Here is a 15270-nt window from a genome sequence, read left to right as displayed (position 1 = left end):
TTAGAAGGTGTCTTGATAAAAATGTTTAGAGCAAATATGTCAGCGTGCCCAGAGGACCCACCCAAAGAAGCTCCTCACGATGCTTCCTGCACCAAAGGGACGAGCCAGACCTGCCGACACTTTAACCAAACTCGTGTACAAAAGCACCAGAAGTAACAGGGCACCGCTTTTCCCAAACCAACACCCTAACTAATGGTCAGAACCACTGCAGAAAGCCATGAATGGACAAAGCAAAACAGAACAAAATAAAAAGAAAGCCTTTGAGGCTCAAACAGCTGCTCCATCATGTTAGAAGGAGAATGTATGGGGGAAGGGGTCTAGACAAGTGCTGTGATTAAATATGGTAGATTTATGTAAAGACTGAATTTCAGAGATATCTTACAGAAATTTCTCTAACTTCGCTATGGAAATATAAACGTTTCAGTGAAAACAAAACATAATTTGTGCTGCATTTCCAAAGCCTCATCTTTGCTTTCCTAATATTTAATACAACACATGGAATGATTTCTTTTCCTCTAGTAATATACACAAAACTTGGTTCAAAACAAATACTATCATGACAGAAATGGCACGGGTAAAAATATAGCTAACTGCAGGTTAGGGGATTGGCGAAGGATCCATGAAAATACATTAAACATACGAGTTTAGAATATCTATGTATTTCTGCAGCTTCAGTTACTCGGAAGTATTTGAAAAACTCATCTGTACTAGTAACTACAGCAGCTGATGTCTATAATTGGGGGTATAAATAAGGCTAGAATGTCACTCATTTATTGTAGATCCTTCCAAAGATACTCTAGAAAATGGCTATACTGGATGTTGAACCAGGCTCTGAAACTAATCAAGCCATATTTGATAGAATTAGGTTTGTTTATTATGATGTTGAGTTAATAAGAGATACTAGAATAACAGATTGAGTCATGTATCTGATGTCACAGAATGAGAAATTTACAACAGACTCATCTGATGCTATGATAATGAAAAGAATTTCATTACCAAATAAGACATTTGTTTTACAATTTAAGTTCTGAAGAATAAACTTTGCTTCAAGATCTGAATTTAGGTTTAAAATGTGTTTTTCTTGAAGAGTTAAAACTTTCTAAAGTAGGTTGACAATGTTTGTCCTGCAATATTAAATACCTTCTCATGCATCCTCTCTTGTGTCATATTTACTGAAAAAGTAGGATACTACTAAAGAAAAGCAAAAATATTTTCGTATTTATTTATTATTTTTGTTAATCCTCCCCCAAGGATATTTTTCCAATGATTTTTAGAGAGAATAGAAGGGAGGGGGAGAGACACACAGAGAGAAACACATCGATTGGTTGCCTTCCAAATGCGCCCTGACCATGGCCAGGGACCCAGCCTGCAACTGAGGTACTGGTACATGCCCTTGGCCGGAATCGAACCCGGGACCCTTCAGTCCACAGGCCAATGCTGTATCCACTGAGCCAAACCGGCTAGGGCAACTTTTTCTTTATTACTATGATTTTAGTAACTAATATTTTGCAAAACCCATTCTTCTTGATTTTGCAAAAAACTATGTGGGTATTTATTCTGGGTGCTTTCTCAAGTTCATTTTGCATCTAAGAAAATATACCAAATAAATATTCTGGCCCATGAGCTCAGAACTGTCTCTTAACAGTTCAGCTAATTTTGTAAAAGACTGAACACAATCTCCAGAAGTCACTTTATGGAGGTTAATTACTTTGCCATTTGCTAGAATATATTGTCACTATACACATAGGGAGGTGTAAATATACAAATATGTTTTATATATATATATTTATATATATATATCATATATAGTATACTAATACATGCCATATTATTATGATATGCTGTCTATTATAATATGGAGTACATGAGCTTTGTTAGATCTAGATGAAACTAAAAGCATTATTTTACTTTTCTAACATATAAATAAGGATCTTTTCTGATTCTGCATTAAGCTTACCACATAGAATTATACACAGCCCAAGGGGAGGAAGGAACAGGCAGGAAGTAAAACAGGTGGGAGTTGGAGCCCGTATCTCACCCAACCCATACCACCTCCACATTGATGGGAGACCTCAAGATACACAACTGTGACGACTGTCGTTAAAAAGTATGGCTCTGCTGCTACCATGCACTGATTACAAAAAAATAAGAAAAGAACCAGTGTAGCATTAAAATGAATATTTAATAACTGCAAAGAGTTCATGACACTTGTATTTTTAATCCTTTGGCAACCTTGAGCTCCATGCTAAATGTACGCATGTCCAAAAATACTTGCACATATTGCAGGCAAAGAAGAAAAGGACCAATAGTGTCTAAATAACTTAAAGACAAATGAGGACAAAGAGTAAGAGAAGGAAAAATTATTAAATAAAAAGCCAGTGATGCTTACACCCTTTCTAAGGTAACCATCCGGATCATGGCCTGCTTCTGCGGCTGTCTGGGTGGCATGGGTGTTAGATGTGTCCGTCTTTCCAGATGTTGGACCAAAGGTGGACCCAACAGCAGCCAAACTATGGGCTGGCCTACAATCCGTCATCTGGTTTGGCGTGAATGACAAGTGAGACCAATCTCTCTGAGTGACCTGAAGTGAGTAAATGATGAAGAGGGAACTAGCAGATGCGGAAGCTGCAAGGGCCTGTACAAAGGGGCCACGAGATAGCATCCCGGCCACCGAGGGGCACTGTAGGCCGAGCTCTGGGAAAGCAGAAAACCAAATCAAGCAGAGGATACAGAGTAGAGCAAGAGTAGAGGAACACAAAGAAGGAAGAAATGTGAGAGAGAACACAGCAGACGCAAAGACTTCCCACAGGACAGACATGCAGAGAGCAGGACGAAGTGCCAGTACCCGAGGGGTGCTTTGGCTCCTAATCACTTTCTCACTTCAGCACAAGAGTTTCCTCACAGCAAAAGGAAACAAAACTCTCTTTTTCTTTTCTTTTTATATCTTTTATTGATTTTTTTGCAGAGAGGAAGGTAGAGAGATAGAGAGTTAGATACATCGATGAGAGAGAAACATCATTCAGCTGCCTCCTGCACCCCTTCCCCCCAACTGGGGGTGTGCCTGCAACCAAGGTACATGCCCTTGACTGGAATCAAACCTGGGACCCTTCAGTCTACAGGCTGACGCTCTATCCACTGAGCCAAACTGGTTTTGGCAAAACTCACTTTCTTAAGTTACTCTGAGTGAGTCTGTCTCCCTTCCCCACAACTGATACTTAATTAGGATTAATATTAACAATCTAAGCCCAGGCTAATGAGAAATTTACACAGACATTACATGCTCTTAAAAAGCTACGTATAGCCGAAAACCGGTTTGGCTCAGTGGATAGAGCGTCGGTCTGCGGACTGAAAGGTCCCAGGTTCGATTCCAGTCAAGGGCATGTGCATTGGTTGCGGACCCCCCCCCCCACCCCCCCCCGGTAGAGGGTGTGCAAGAGGCAGCTGGTCGATATTTCTCTCTCATCGACGTTTCTAGCTCTATCACTCTCCCTTCCTCTCTGTGAAAAATCAATAAAATATATTTTAAATAAATAAATAAATAAATAAATAAAGCTACGTATAGCCTTAGTCAGTTTTGCTCAGTGGATAGAGCACTGGCCTGCGGATTGAGGGTCCTGGATTTGATTCCAGTCAAGGGCACATGCCAGGGTTGTAGGCTTATTCTCTAATGGGGGGCATGCCGGAGCAGCCAATCAATGATTCTCTGTCATCATTGATGTTTCTATCTCTTTCTCCCTCTTCCTTCCTCTCTGAAATCGATAAAAAAAAAAATACATATTTTTTAAAAAAGGTAAAAGCTATGTATAGCACATGAGACTTTTCAAATGTGCTGAATACCCCAGAAGTTGTGCCACTAGTCACAGCCGATATAATAATGTGCTCGATGGTCCAGATTAAGTCACATTAACAGCAATGCTACAAACACAGCTAGCGATGAGGGTGTTAACCACTCAAACCTAAAATTTTAAACCTTTATTACATATCACCAATTTGGCTGCAAAGTTTCTTTTCCATGGAGTTCTTGACAAACCATGCTACTTGAGAATTAATGTTACTTATGAAGGCCAGTATGAAAGAAAAGACTAAAGCATTTATTTATTCCCCAGCAAGGAAGAATAATTTTAAGAAGTTGTTATACAACAAAATGGAAAGATTAAACAAGCAATATCGCTGTCAGCCACATTAGTTTCTCAAGTTTGATTTGATACCATATACTCTGGTTTGATCTGCAATGTTTTGTTCTTTTAAAATAATCAAATTAGTTCTTAGAACTTAAAAGTCAAAAGACAGTACAGATAAAAGGTGAAATTTATGGCTTCTCCTGATACATCAGAAGATTTGCATGTACGGATCTTTATTACTTTCTCAAGTCAATAAAGGGTTGTGGTCCAGGAGCAGTTAGTTACTCCAATTGGGGCACTCAAGTTTTTCCCAATTCTCTCCTCCTCTTCCCTGCCAGTCCTTGTGAGTGCTCTAGTTTGTAACCTCTGCTGTCGAGACAGGAGATTTTAAAATCTCATGTAGGCATCAACATATAATAATTATTACTCTATAACAGCAATATCCCTTAAACAAGTTAATAACTAAGGTAATAGGAAATACTTCAGGATTTCTAGTCTCAATCCTGTTCTGGATTTAGTGACAGTTCAAGGCAGAGCTAGCCCCTTCTCCTGTGCCCTGCTCTGCTTACCTTTTCTGTCCGGCTTGAGGTTCCTATCCACGGGGGGTGGTTCACAGTCTGCAACGGGGACGGGCCTTCTGGGAGGGGTCTTGGGGCTGGACCGGAAGCCCATATGAGCAGGAGGAGGAACTTGCATTCCAAATGAGGAGAAATCAAACGTCCCTGGGGTCATGGGGACATAATTTGCCTCCTGAATGGGCTCCGTAAAACTGCTGGAATGCTGTCTCGGCGGAGAGTTGGGATTCATCGGCACGTAATTCTCATCCAGCTCCTCACTTGATACACTTCCCACTGTCAATACATTTTTGGTTTTCTAAAACACACATACATTTTCTCTTAATAAACAAAAACTACTGTCAAACAGGAAAACATAATTGCACGTCACACCTATTTCATACAGATCTGAAGGGGCTTCTATTTCATAATCTCATTTAGTCTCAGGGAAATAAGCATCAAGATTTTTTTGACAATGAAATATACACTCGATCATGCCGAGGTCAGTTATACTTACAAAGTGGTTATGGAAGCCTTCAAGGGAACTAGATCTATCACTTGGAAATGTTCGTGGAATATCATAGCAGTCTTGAGAACTAGCATCTAAAATAAAGAACAAACTATAAACATTTTTTCCCACATTTGCCAGTTCTCAGGGTAATCAGGAATGACCTATTTTCTCTCTCTCTCTCTCTTTAAACACACACATACACACATGCAGGTACATATGCGCACAGACCTTAAAAAGGATGCTCACAGAATAGTATCTTGAATTGGCATGTTAAGCCGCTAGAAAATGCAGGCACTTGTCACATGTTAATCAGTAACAGTGTTTGATTATGACAGTGAGTAGACGTCTGTCTAAGCTGGGGTGGTGGTGGGTTACCTAAAAATGGAGAAAAATATACTTCTATGTTCTTACCTTCTGCACCATCTTGGGCCTCCATTATATCTCACTAACTTACACCCATATTACACAAACACTTCAAGGGAATTAGATGCATTAAATCTTTATCTTCTTTAAGACAGCTGGATAACATCATTTTTAGGGTATGAAATTTTACACTTTGACTTTCTATTTTTAGGATATTAAGAATCTTAGGGTATAACCCAGACTCAACTTTTCTCCTCTCAAGCTCTGTAACTTCTGGAAGGCTCGAGGGGACAGAGTAGGAATAAATGAAGTGACGAGGAATAAAGAGAGAGAAGGCTCAGAGCTTTACAAATAAAAAACAGCAAAAATCAGAGCGGCTTGATTGGGACTGGTGATTACCTGCCAGACACAACGCAAACATTGCTTATCTACAGAGGAAGGAAACGGAGCCCCACAGATGTGACACATAGAAGTGGCCCTAAGGGCACACATACAGGAAAGGGTATGAGTCTCGGAAGCTGTGTGGCTGGCCCATTTCCTGTTCCTCTCTCCCATCAGGGTCTACCCTCCCTTCCCCCAAGATATATAGAAAGAGGGAGTGAGGGTGCAGACTTCCTGAGGCAGGAAATAATTCCTAAGGCTATACTTCTTCAGGGATGAAAAACTCCAACTCTTTGTCCCTTCTGGCAGAACATGCACAAAGGCACACCTATCTCTCTCTCCTCTCTCTCTCTCTCTCTCTCTCTCTCTCTCTCTCTCTCTCTCTCTCTCTCACACACACACACACACACACACACACACACACACACAGTCACATACCCACACAGTCTCCTGGGAATCTACTGAGACCCTGGTATCTTTGCTACATGAGTAGGTAACTGCAAGACTGAAGAAACAAAGGACTATCATTTAGTATCCTATTATGCTTAACAGAACAAATATTCAGCCCAGCAGGCGTGGTTCAGTGGTTGAGTATAGACTTATGAACCAGGAGGTCACCAGTTCAATTCCCAGTCAGGACACATGCCCGGGTTGTGAACTCGATCCCCAGTGTGTTTCTCTCTCTCTCTCCCCCTCCTCCCTTCCTCTCTGAAATCAGTTAAGAATGTATTATTATTTTTTTTTTAAAGAACAAATAGGCGAGACCGGTTTGGCTCAGTGGATAGAGCGTCGGCCTACGGACTGAAAGGTCCCAGGTTTGATTCCGGTCAAAGGCATATACCTTGGTTGCAGGCACATCCCCAGTAGAGGGTGTGCAAGAGGCAGCTGGTCGATGATTCTCTCTCATAGATGTTTCTAACTCTCTATCCCTCTCTCTTCCTCTCTGTAAAATAAATATGTATTTTAAAAAATAAAAAATAAATAAAAAAAAAAGAACACATATTCGGAACAACACATCTTCTACCATGAACCTCGAACAGAGTGGGAGCCAAGGGGCGCTGACCTTTGCGCAGCTTGTTCAGATCCACGGTGGAGATGGTGTTGCTGCGGGAGGCCGGCATGCCCGCGGCGGGGACGGGGACGCAGTAGCTGGTGTCGGTGTCGGAGGCGGCGCGGGCAAGGCTGCCCGCTTCCACGGGAGACCGGTCGTGGGCTGCGTGCGGCTTGGGCGGCCGGGGCGGGGGCACGTCTGGAATGGGGTCCAGCTTTGACGTCTGTCCCAGGGGTCCATCCGGAAACGTCCGTGGGATCTGGTAGGCGTTGCCGGGCGTCGGGGGAATGTCGTAGCTGACGGGCACGTGCGCGGTGCCCAGCGGCGTGTTGAACACGTAGAGCTCGCCGTCCGCGTCGGCGCCGGCCGGGACCGCCCGCGGCAGCAGGTCGTGGGAGAAGCTGCGGGGCAGGCTGTAGAGCCCGGCGTCCGCGGGCGCGGGCGCGGCGCGGGGCGGCGGCGAGTCGTACACCAGGTGCTGCGGGAAGAAGCCGTTCAGCCCGGGTTTGCTCTGCGCAGGGGCTTTGTGCGCGGGGACGTTGTCGTTGCAGTCCGTCTCAGAGGAGGTGGATTTTGCAGAATCAGCGTGTGCTCTAAATAAAAATTGTTCACGGCAGAAAATAAAACACACGGTGAGGGCACACGACCGCTTTTCAATACATATAGTGATAGCTTAGCAATCAAAATTCATGGCTTTTTTTTTCATTAGACTTTTTTTTGTGTGTGTGTGTGATCCATGAGATGGAAAGCACGAATGCTGCTTTTTTTTTTTTTTTTTTTTTTTTTTTTGATTGCACACCAGACAACAGCACCACCGCCACCACAAAACCACCAAAAGCATTCTTCCTAATTTCTGGCCTGGACCTGCCCACACCCCCAACTCCACCTATGAAATCCACACATAAAACCACAATCCCTGACGTACCGGAATTAGAAAGGTAAAATGATTAAGGTACAGACACAAGGAAAAGCATTTCCTCGGAAGAGCATGCAAAAAATGTGGTGCCAACACAATTTATCAAGACGGTCCCACTGCTCTGTCGCCCACCTGTGGCAAATCTGTTGTTCTATGCCACTGACAGTCTAAGGTTACCAAGTATTGAATAGATTCAGTGTGATCTACAAGGAGGGGGCAACTTGAAAGGCGTGGTATATCCTCCTTTCTACTAATTTTCTTTAACAAGCATTTAGCTGATACTGTAAAGAGGATCAAAACACACGTCACAGAGTGAGCCAATTCCAAACCAATTACTGTAACCTTGAGGAATCTCACTAAAGTATATTTTATGCTTTGGGTCCATTTTCAGCCTCTGCATTCTGTCGTATCACAAAATTTGGGTGTAAGGCCAAATGAAGGTACAATCTGGACACCAGCACACTCTGTAATGTTAAACAGGATCCTTAGCTACCCATGCATGCTGGCCAAAGTGCTGTAGGAACTTGAACATACTAGTTTTAAAAATGAACTTGTGAGAGATTTTTTAAGGGCTTAGCTTCCCTGATATTTTAGTAACTCCTGGCTCTGTGTACTCCATTTATGTTTTGGCATTCCTGATGTTATAAAGAACCCATATTGTGATATCCTAATTTTCCTCGTCTCTCACTGATCATCCCCTTGTTCATTGACAGGTTCCTTCTTTCTGTTTCTCTGCCTAGGAATGGCCAACAGAATTCAATCTTCTCATTCGTGAGCACACACACCGTTAAAGAAGTTCTCCTGTCTCATATGGTCACCTTCCAGAGAATGCTGACAACTCCCCTCTATGAGTCCCATATTTTCCATCTGTTCCTATTTCTACTCAGTTATCCCAGTAGCTTATGTGTATCAGACAAAACCCAACTTTGACAGCCCTTTCCGATTTACCCTTAAAAGAAATGTCCTCATTCAGGTTCTCTAGGTTCAAAACCCAATCAGCTTAGATTCATTCTCTTTGATCTCCACCGTCACTCAGGCACGAAGTCTCTCTTCCTATCCAAGTGTCCATCCCTTGCTCTAGTCCCACTGTCACCAACCCTAGTTCAGATCTCTGCTAAGTTCTATACTACTGAACCCTCCTAAGTAAACTTCTGTACCCTGGATTCCCTTTTCTGCCAATCTGTGCGTGGGATCATACTGTTATGCTCGATTCCAGTCAAGGGCATGCGCCTCGATTGCAGACTCCTCCCCGGCCTGGGCCCTGGTTAGAGCGCGCGCAGGAGGCAACCAATCAAAGTGTTCCTCTCACATCACAATATTTCTCTCTGTCTTTTCCTCCTTCTTCCACTCTCTCTAAAAGTCAATGGAAAAATAACCTCAGGTGAGGATTAAAAAATTTGTTTTTTTCAAACGTGGTTTTCAGATCACTTATACACCCAGAGAAAATCCTGTTTAAGACCTGTATGGGCGTGGGAACTACAAAAAGCCAGCAAACTACGCCCCTTAGCATTGAGGTTTACCTGGCTCCACCTTTTATGTCCTATTTTATGTCCTATTGTCCCGCAAGCCAAAGCCTTTCCTCCAACCAGGCTTTCTTCCTCCTGATCTTCAACTCAGCACTCTCATTTTCACCTCTCCTATCCCTCAAGCATTTTTATGCAAATTACTAATGATAGCCTCCCTTTCTCTCACCTACCAGGTGTAGTTCAAATTCTACTGCTCCCTGGGTAGTAATTTCCAACATATTAACACATATTCTAAAAATGTGCACTGTCAGTGAATTCAAACATGTGAGCTATAAGATGCCAGAAGCACAAGGAGCAATAAACTTCCTGCCTCTGACTAGCTTATAGTTTAGTGGAGAGTGAATAAAAATATCAATCTGTTTCCAAATCTATGATAAAACAGAGATATGAAGGTATAGCCAGGATGCTATAAAGACCCACAGAGGCATTTAATCCAGCCTGGCAGTTTGGGGAAATGTTTCCTACATGAGTCTGAGCTGAGACTTGTAGCCTGAAAAAGGGTTTACAAAGCAATTCTCCTATCTTGCCTCCATCTATAAATGTTTAAAATGTGTACATGTTTTGACTTCTTCACAAAGTTTACTTGTAAACTGTGAAGGTGACTGTATCTGAGGGGGCTGTAACCTATGTAATTAGTTTGTACCTTCAGAGCATCTAACAAAATAGTGGGCACATCATAAATATTTGTTAACTGCCATTTTTGCAAAAAAAATAAAATAAAAAATAAATGCAAAATATATTTGAGCATAATTTTGACCAGAACAGGAAAGCTGTGTTAACAGTGAGTTCAATTAAAGATTTTTATATAAAAAGATAATGTACTGAAAACTGGCACTTAGCTGTTGGCTTTTAAAAAGTTGATACTGAAAAATAATTGGGACTCTCCGTAAAATAAAATCTTAGTTAGTAGCAGAGGTAACAAAGTTGCGAGTGTGTAATTTTAAATACTCACGGCAAACAAGCAAAAATCAAGTTAGAATTTGGTATTATTAAGTAGTGTTGATTTATAAATTATTTTATTTTCTCTTACAGGTAAAATCCCATTACAACAAATATATAGAAATGCATTTTGGAGTGTTTGATTCCATTATCTTAGGGAATATGTCACAGAAATGAATTTGTGGATCTTAAAAATTCTATATAAAAATTTTTTGAACAAGTGCTTTGTGTATTTCCATCCCAGTAACAGTCACTTTTTACATGCAAAAAATATTTTTGTTATAAAACATTAATACTTAGTATCCAATAACCCTGTTTAAAAATATTTCACATCTACTATGCAATTCATGCCTACAATTATACTACAAATTCAGATAATAAATATAACCAATATCATTAGTTGTCACAGCTGTTAATGGCATTGACAGGCCTCCTGAACATTATTTTTAGCTCCAATACTTACCATGACTTCAAGCCTTCCAATTACTCAATATCAAATTCAACTATCTTACAGCTTAAAAGAGAGGGGTCGTGGAGCAGGCATGGAAATGACGGGTAAAGCAGGATTTGGGAAAGTCTTTATGATATCTATGGTCCAGCACCAAAACACACATACCTCTTTCTACTTAAAATTTGTAAAGTGAAGGCTTGAGTAAGCTCCATTTCATTGCAAGGTAGGAAAATCCACCTTTCATAGCTTTTAGCAATATATTTGATTTCATCCAATTTCACGGAAGCTCAATTTGTATTTCCCATATGTTTTGCTATATTGGGATTTTACCTGTATGATTTCTCACACAGATCCAAAGCAACCACAACACACTCACTGCAATGGAATCGTTTTGCTTTCAAAATCTTCTAGTAGTAGGTATTCCTCTCCTTCTTCAGAAACAAAAGATGACCCTTGGCTGGTTTACAATCACATAAGAAATGGAGCAAGATCACCATTTATAAACCAGTGAAATCTGTTAAGCAAGTAATACTGTGAGTCTGTAACAAAGACTATGAAACGGAAGACAGGTTTCCAAAAGAGCTTCCGGCAAAAGTGTTCCTTGCCAAAGATGCGCAGGGGTCTTCAAACTACGGCCAGTGGGCCACATGCGGCCCGCAGAGGAGTCTGATCCGGCCCGCCAGGTTTTTTGGGCAGTGAGCGCAGCCGAGGTGTTACAGTAGGAATTAGTAGTTCATATAGTCCGGCCCTCCAGCTCTCTGAGGGACCGTGATCTGGCCCCCACTTTAAAAAGTTTGAGGACCCCTGTTAGAGAATGTGTTTCTTCAACAAAACCTCATGAAGAACAGAGATCATTAGTGGAGGAATATAAACTTGAAATATATGCATAAAATAGAAGCCTATATGGATGGTTTCTTTTAAACCTTAAAAGTTTATAGGTAAGATTACTAAATGAGAGCACGTGCGTGCGCACGCACAGGCACATACACACACACACACACACACACACACACACACACAGGCATACGTGGTTTACCTGGTGGGTTCAGGTATCTTGCTTTGACAGTTGACTAGCAAGAGGTAGTCTTGAGGATCCTCCTGGATGCCAAGAGTCTCCAGATGTGGCGGCAGGTTAAGGAGCTGATATGGAGGAGGGTGGGCAGCAGAGGACGAGTCCACCTGGGCAGACGGTGGTGATGTAATGACTGCTGACGGTAAATCCACTTGCAAGGAGCTGCCAGGGGGCTTCACAGGATCTGCAACACCAAAGTGGGGCTGTCATTCTCTATCCCATGTTAAGCGTTTTTTTTGTTTTTTTTCTTAAGCAAAGCCACTTGAAAGTTTGGAGGTAAGTTGTTTAAATACATGGAACTAGGCTAAACCGTGATCCTGTCAGTTAAAACAAATATGACCTAAAATGACACCGTTTGTACAGAAGATAATCATTTCATATTCAAGAGATCTGAAGAGTAGGGATCTTTCTTCCAGAAGCTGTAAAGGAGCCATGGTTAATCTTGCCTTGAACAGTCTTTAGTTTTGAGGCTCCTGGAAAGGAAGATGATCTACCATATCCTACCATCTTTAGCACAAAAGGCATATTTTTTCCCCCCTGATGACACAGTGCTTCTTAAGCCAACCCAACCTTCCACGGTGGCCCATGTTATTCCGTGGCGCCTGCAGGTCCATGGTGCTGCGGGTATCAGGGTCAGCTCTTGACCTCATCTTTACGCTGCTGTTCATCCGTTCTCCTTCTTAGTCAACCAGGGAGAGCTAGTTCTAACTGGGGATTCACGTTCAGGGAAACAGCTTTTCTTGAAGGCACCACCGCTTCCCTCAGCTTATCATCTCATTTGCCATTTATTGAATTTATGTAGGATTTCCACGCAAAAGGTGTCGGCAAGTAAAGAAATAATTTATTAAGCACTTAACTAAGGGCCAGGAACTAGGAAGAAACTTCCATTATGTTCATTAGCAAGCTCACGAAAAAAAAGACCTCCCAATAGCCATAAAAAGCAAGCCCCACCATCCCAAACAACATGATGTGCAACGTTCCTGAAAAGGGAAGGGACACTGCCCTACCACTTTGGCCCAGAAAATGTACCGTTTTCAAAGTTAAGTCTTCAGGATTATTTTTCTCATGTTAATCTGGCCATCATACTCAGCTCTTCATATTTTACTGTAAGCACTGCATTGTCTTAATATTCTCTAAATAAAATTCTCTAAATTAAATTACTGGCCAAAGTTAAATCAACTGACCTGAAAAAGAAACTTCTGTCTTATAAAAACATGTCATTTGCCCCCATTCAGCTCTACAAGTAGTTGAATGGACCACGTTTGTTGCTTTTTGGCTCTCCTAGGTTTCTAACTTACCGCCCTTCCCAAGTAATGTTGGGATCAAGTTTCTGAGAATCAAATATCAGTTTAGGGTTTGCTTATGTGAGTAAAATTATTTCCTGAGTTATTTCTTAATTCAGAAGGCATGAAGAGTATAATTAGTATCCATTAAAGGGCTAATAAGCTGTTGGAGCAAACTCCTAATGGAATTTTACTTAGAAAACGAATGAACACAGTAGGCAAAGTCTTAACCAGCTTTCAGTGGAGAGAAGCAGACTCGTTTGAGGAGAACCGCAAATAATAAACTGGCCTGCCACTGTCCCTAGCTTAATGCACAGTTTTATCCTATTTGAAACCCTAATGCCGTCACAGAAGTTGGGTTGCTCTGATAATGCCTCTAAATATTCAAAAGAATATATATATTTTTCTAATCAAATGGCTCAAGAGCTGAAACCTAGGAAAGCAATTCTACCCTTTCTTATTGGTAAGGAGAATATTTAAAAGTTGATGTCATGGGTCTGCAGATTTTGTGACACAAACATGCTCTACCTGAGCATATGGTAATAAAACTGTGGTGCTGCTCATGTCCTTGTTGGACCCGAGGAGATCCTTTTCTCTAAAGATGGGTGACATCTGCTAATAGAATATGCTCTGGTTTCTATTGCAAAAGTGTTATCTTGATACTCACAATTAAAGGGAAATAGGTCAAGGTTACTCAGTTTCTATTGATTACTGACTTATCTGGTCTGTTGAATAAATATTTTTTCCTGTAAAGAGAAGCACTTTGAATAGATCTATGTCTAAATAACTTAGCAAATAAAAGCCCACAAAGGGTATGCATTATCATTAATGCTAAAATAATCTGCTTACTTCTGAACAGACCATTTATTTTATGAAAGAACATTTTATAAATGTAAATCTCAAAAATGGATACAAACAAGAAACAACAATTAGTTGCAATTTTCAGTGAAGCAACCTGCGGTTTCTTCAGTTTATTTAGTCAAATATTGGAGACCTCTAATCAAAGCCCAATCTATTTCATGTACTTGAAGTAGAAAAATTTTTAATCCTATTTGTCATGACCATCTCCTTCACAGATTGTGAAAACTTCCTTGGAGACTGTGAAAATAAACCTTTAGGAAGTGGTGATAAATGCCTAATTCTTATCCTAGAGGTGTCGTGACATCAGAATCACTTGTGGGGTGTTTTAGAAATGTAGGTGCCTGGGCTCCATCTCAGGAGACTCAATGAATCAAGATTTCAGGGGCAGTAGTTTTAAAATGTATAATAAAACAAAATCAACTCTGTTGACTTGGTCCCCAGAAAAATGCAAATTAAAACCACTGTGAGATACCACTACACATTTCCTAGAATGGCTAAAATTAATTACTGACAATACCAAGTGTTGGTTAAAATGCAGACTAACTAAAAGTCTCCTACACTGCTGGTAGAAAAGCAATTAATAGAATAATTTGGAAAACAAAAGCTACTAAATCTTCTAACACTAAATATATATATATATATCCTATGATGTAGCAATTCCACTCATGGGTATGTATCCCAAAAACTAAGTGTCATGTCCATCAAAAGACATGTGTAAGAATGTTCACAAGAGCTTTACTTATATTAACTAAAAATTATAAAGGAACCAAATGACCATCAACTTTCAAATTGGTTAAAAGTTTGTTGTACAGTCACAGAGTGTAATGCTACATAGGATGAAGAACTGCTACCTGCCACAGGGATGCATCCCACAGACTTAAGATTAGGAAAAACAAGCCAGACTCAAAGGTTTTATTTATATGAATTTCAACTATAGGCAAAACTAATCTATGGTTATAAATGCAAAATAATGGTTATTTGGGCTTTTATTCTGGGGTTGAGGGAGTGACTGGGAAGAAGCATGAGAAAACCTTTTGGGGTCTGGAAATTTCCATTTCTTGATCTGAGTGTGCCAACTACACAGATTTCTATATATAGATATAGATGAATATATAAAACTATATTAACTGTACACTTAAGTTCTGTGCTTTTCATAGTAGTAAGTGATACACAAATACAAAGTGTATAAAAAGAAATTTGAAAGTTCCCTAATAAGAATCAGGAGAGGAAGCATATGTGTA

General features: G+C 40.7%; 1 protein-coding gene across 3 annotated transcripts in view; it reads right to left on the bottom strand.

The window, feature by feature from the left end:
• GAB1 (GRB2 associated binding protein 1) overlaps positions 1-15270 on the bottom strand; it is a 122107-nt gene that overhangs the window by 14612 nt on the left and 92225 nt on the right. For all 3 annotated transcript variants that reach the window (XM_084886350.1, XM_084886351.1, XM_084886352.1), the window contains exons 3-6: positions 11850-12069; positions 6994-7574; positions 5193-5278; positions 4691-4994 (exon numbers count right to left, since the gene is read on the bottom strand). In XM_084886350.1, the coding sequence (XP_084742476.1) occupies positions 4691-4994; positions 5193-5278; positions 6994-7574; positions 11850-12069 (1191 nt within the window). The remainder of the gene's footprint in view (positions 1-4690; positions 4995-5192; positions 5279-6993; positions 7575-11849; positions 12070-15270) is intronic.

Source organism: Pipistrellus hanaki (assembly GCF_964339955.1).
Source record: "Pipistrellus hanaki genome assembly, chromosome: 5".
Lineage (NCBI taxonomy): Eukaryota > Metazoa > Chordata > Mammalia > Chiroptera > Vespertilionidae > Pipistrellus > Pipistrellus hanaki.
The sequence above is the reverse complement of the archived record's forward strand: the minus strand, read 5'-3'. Positions and strand labels throughout refer to the sequence as shown.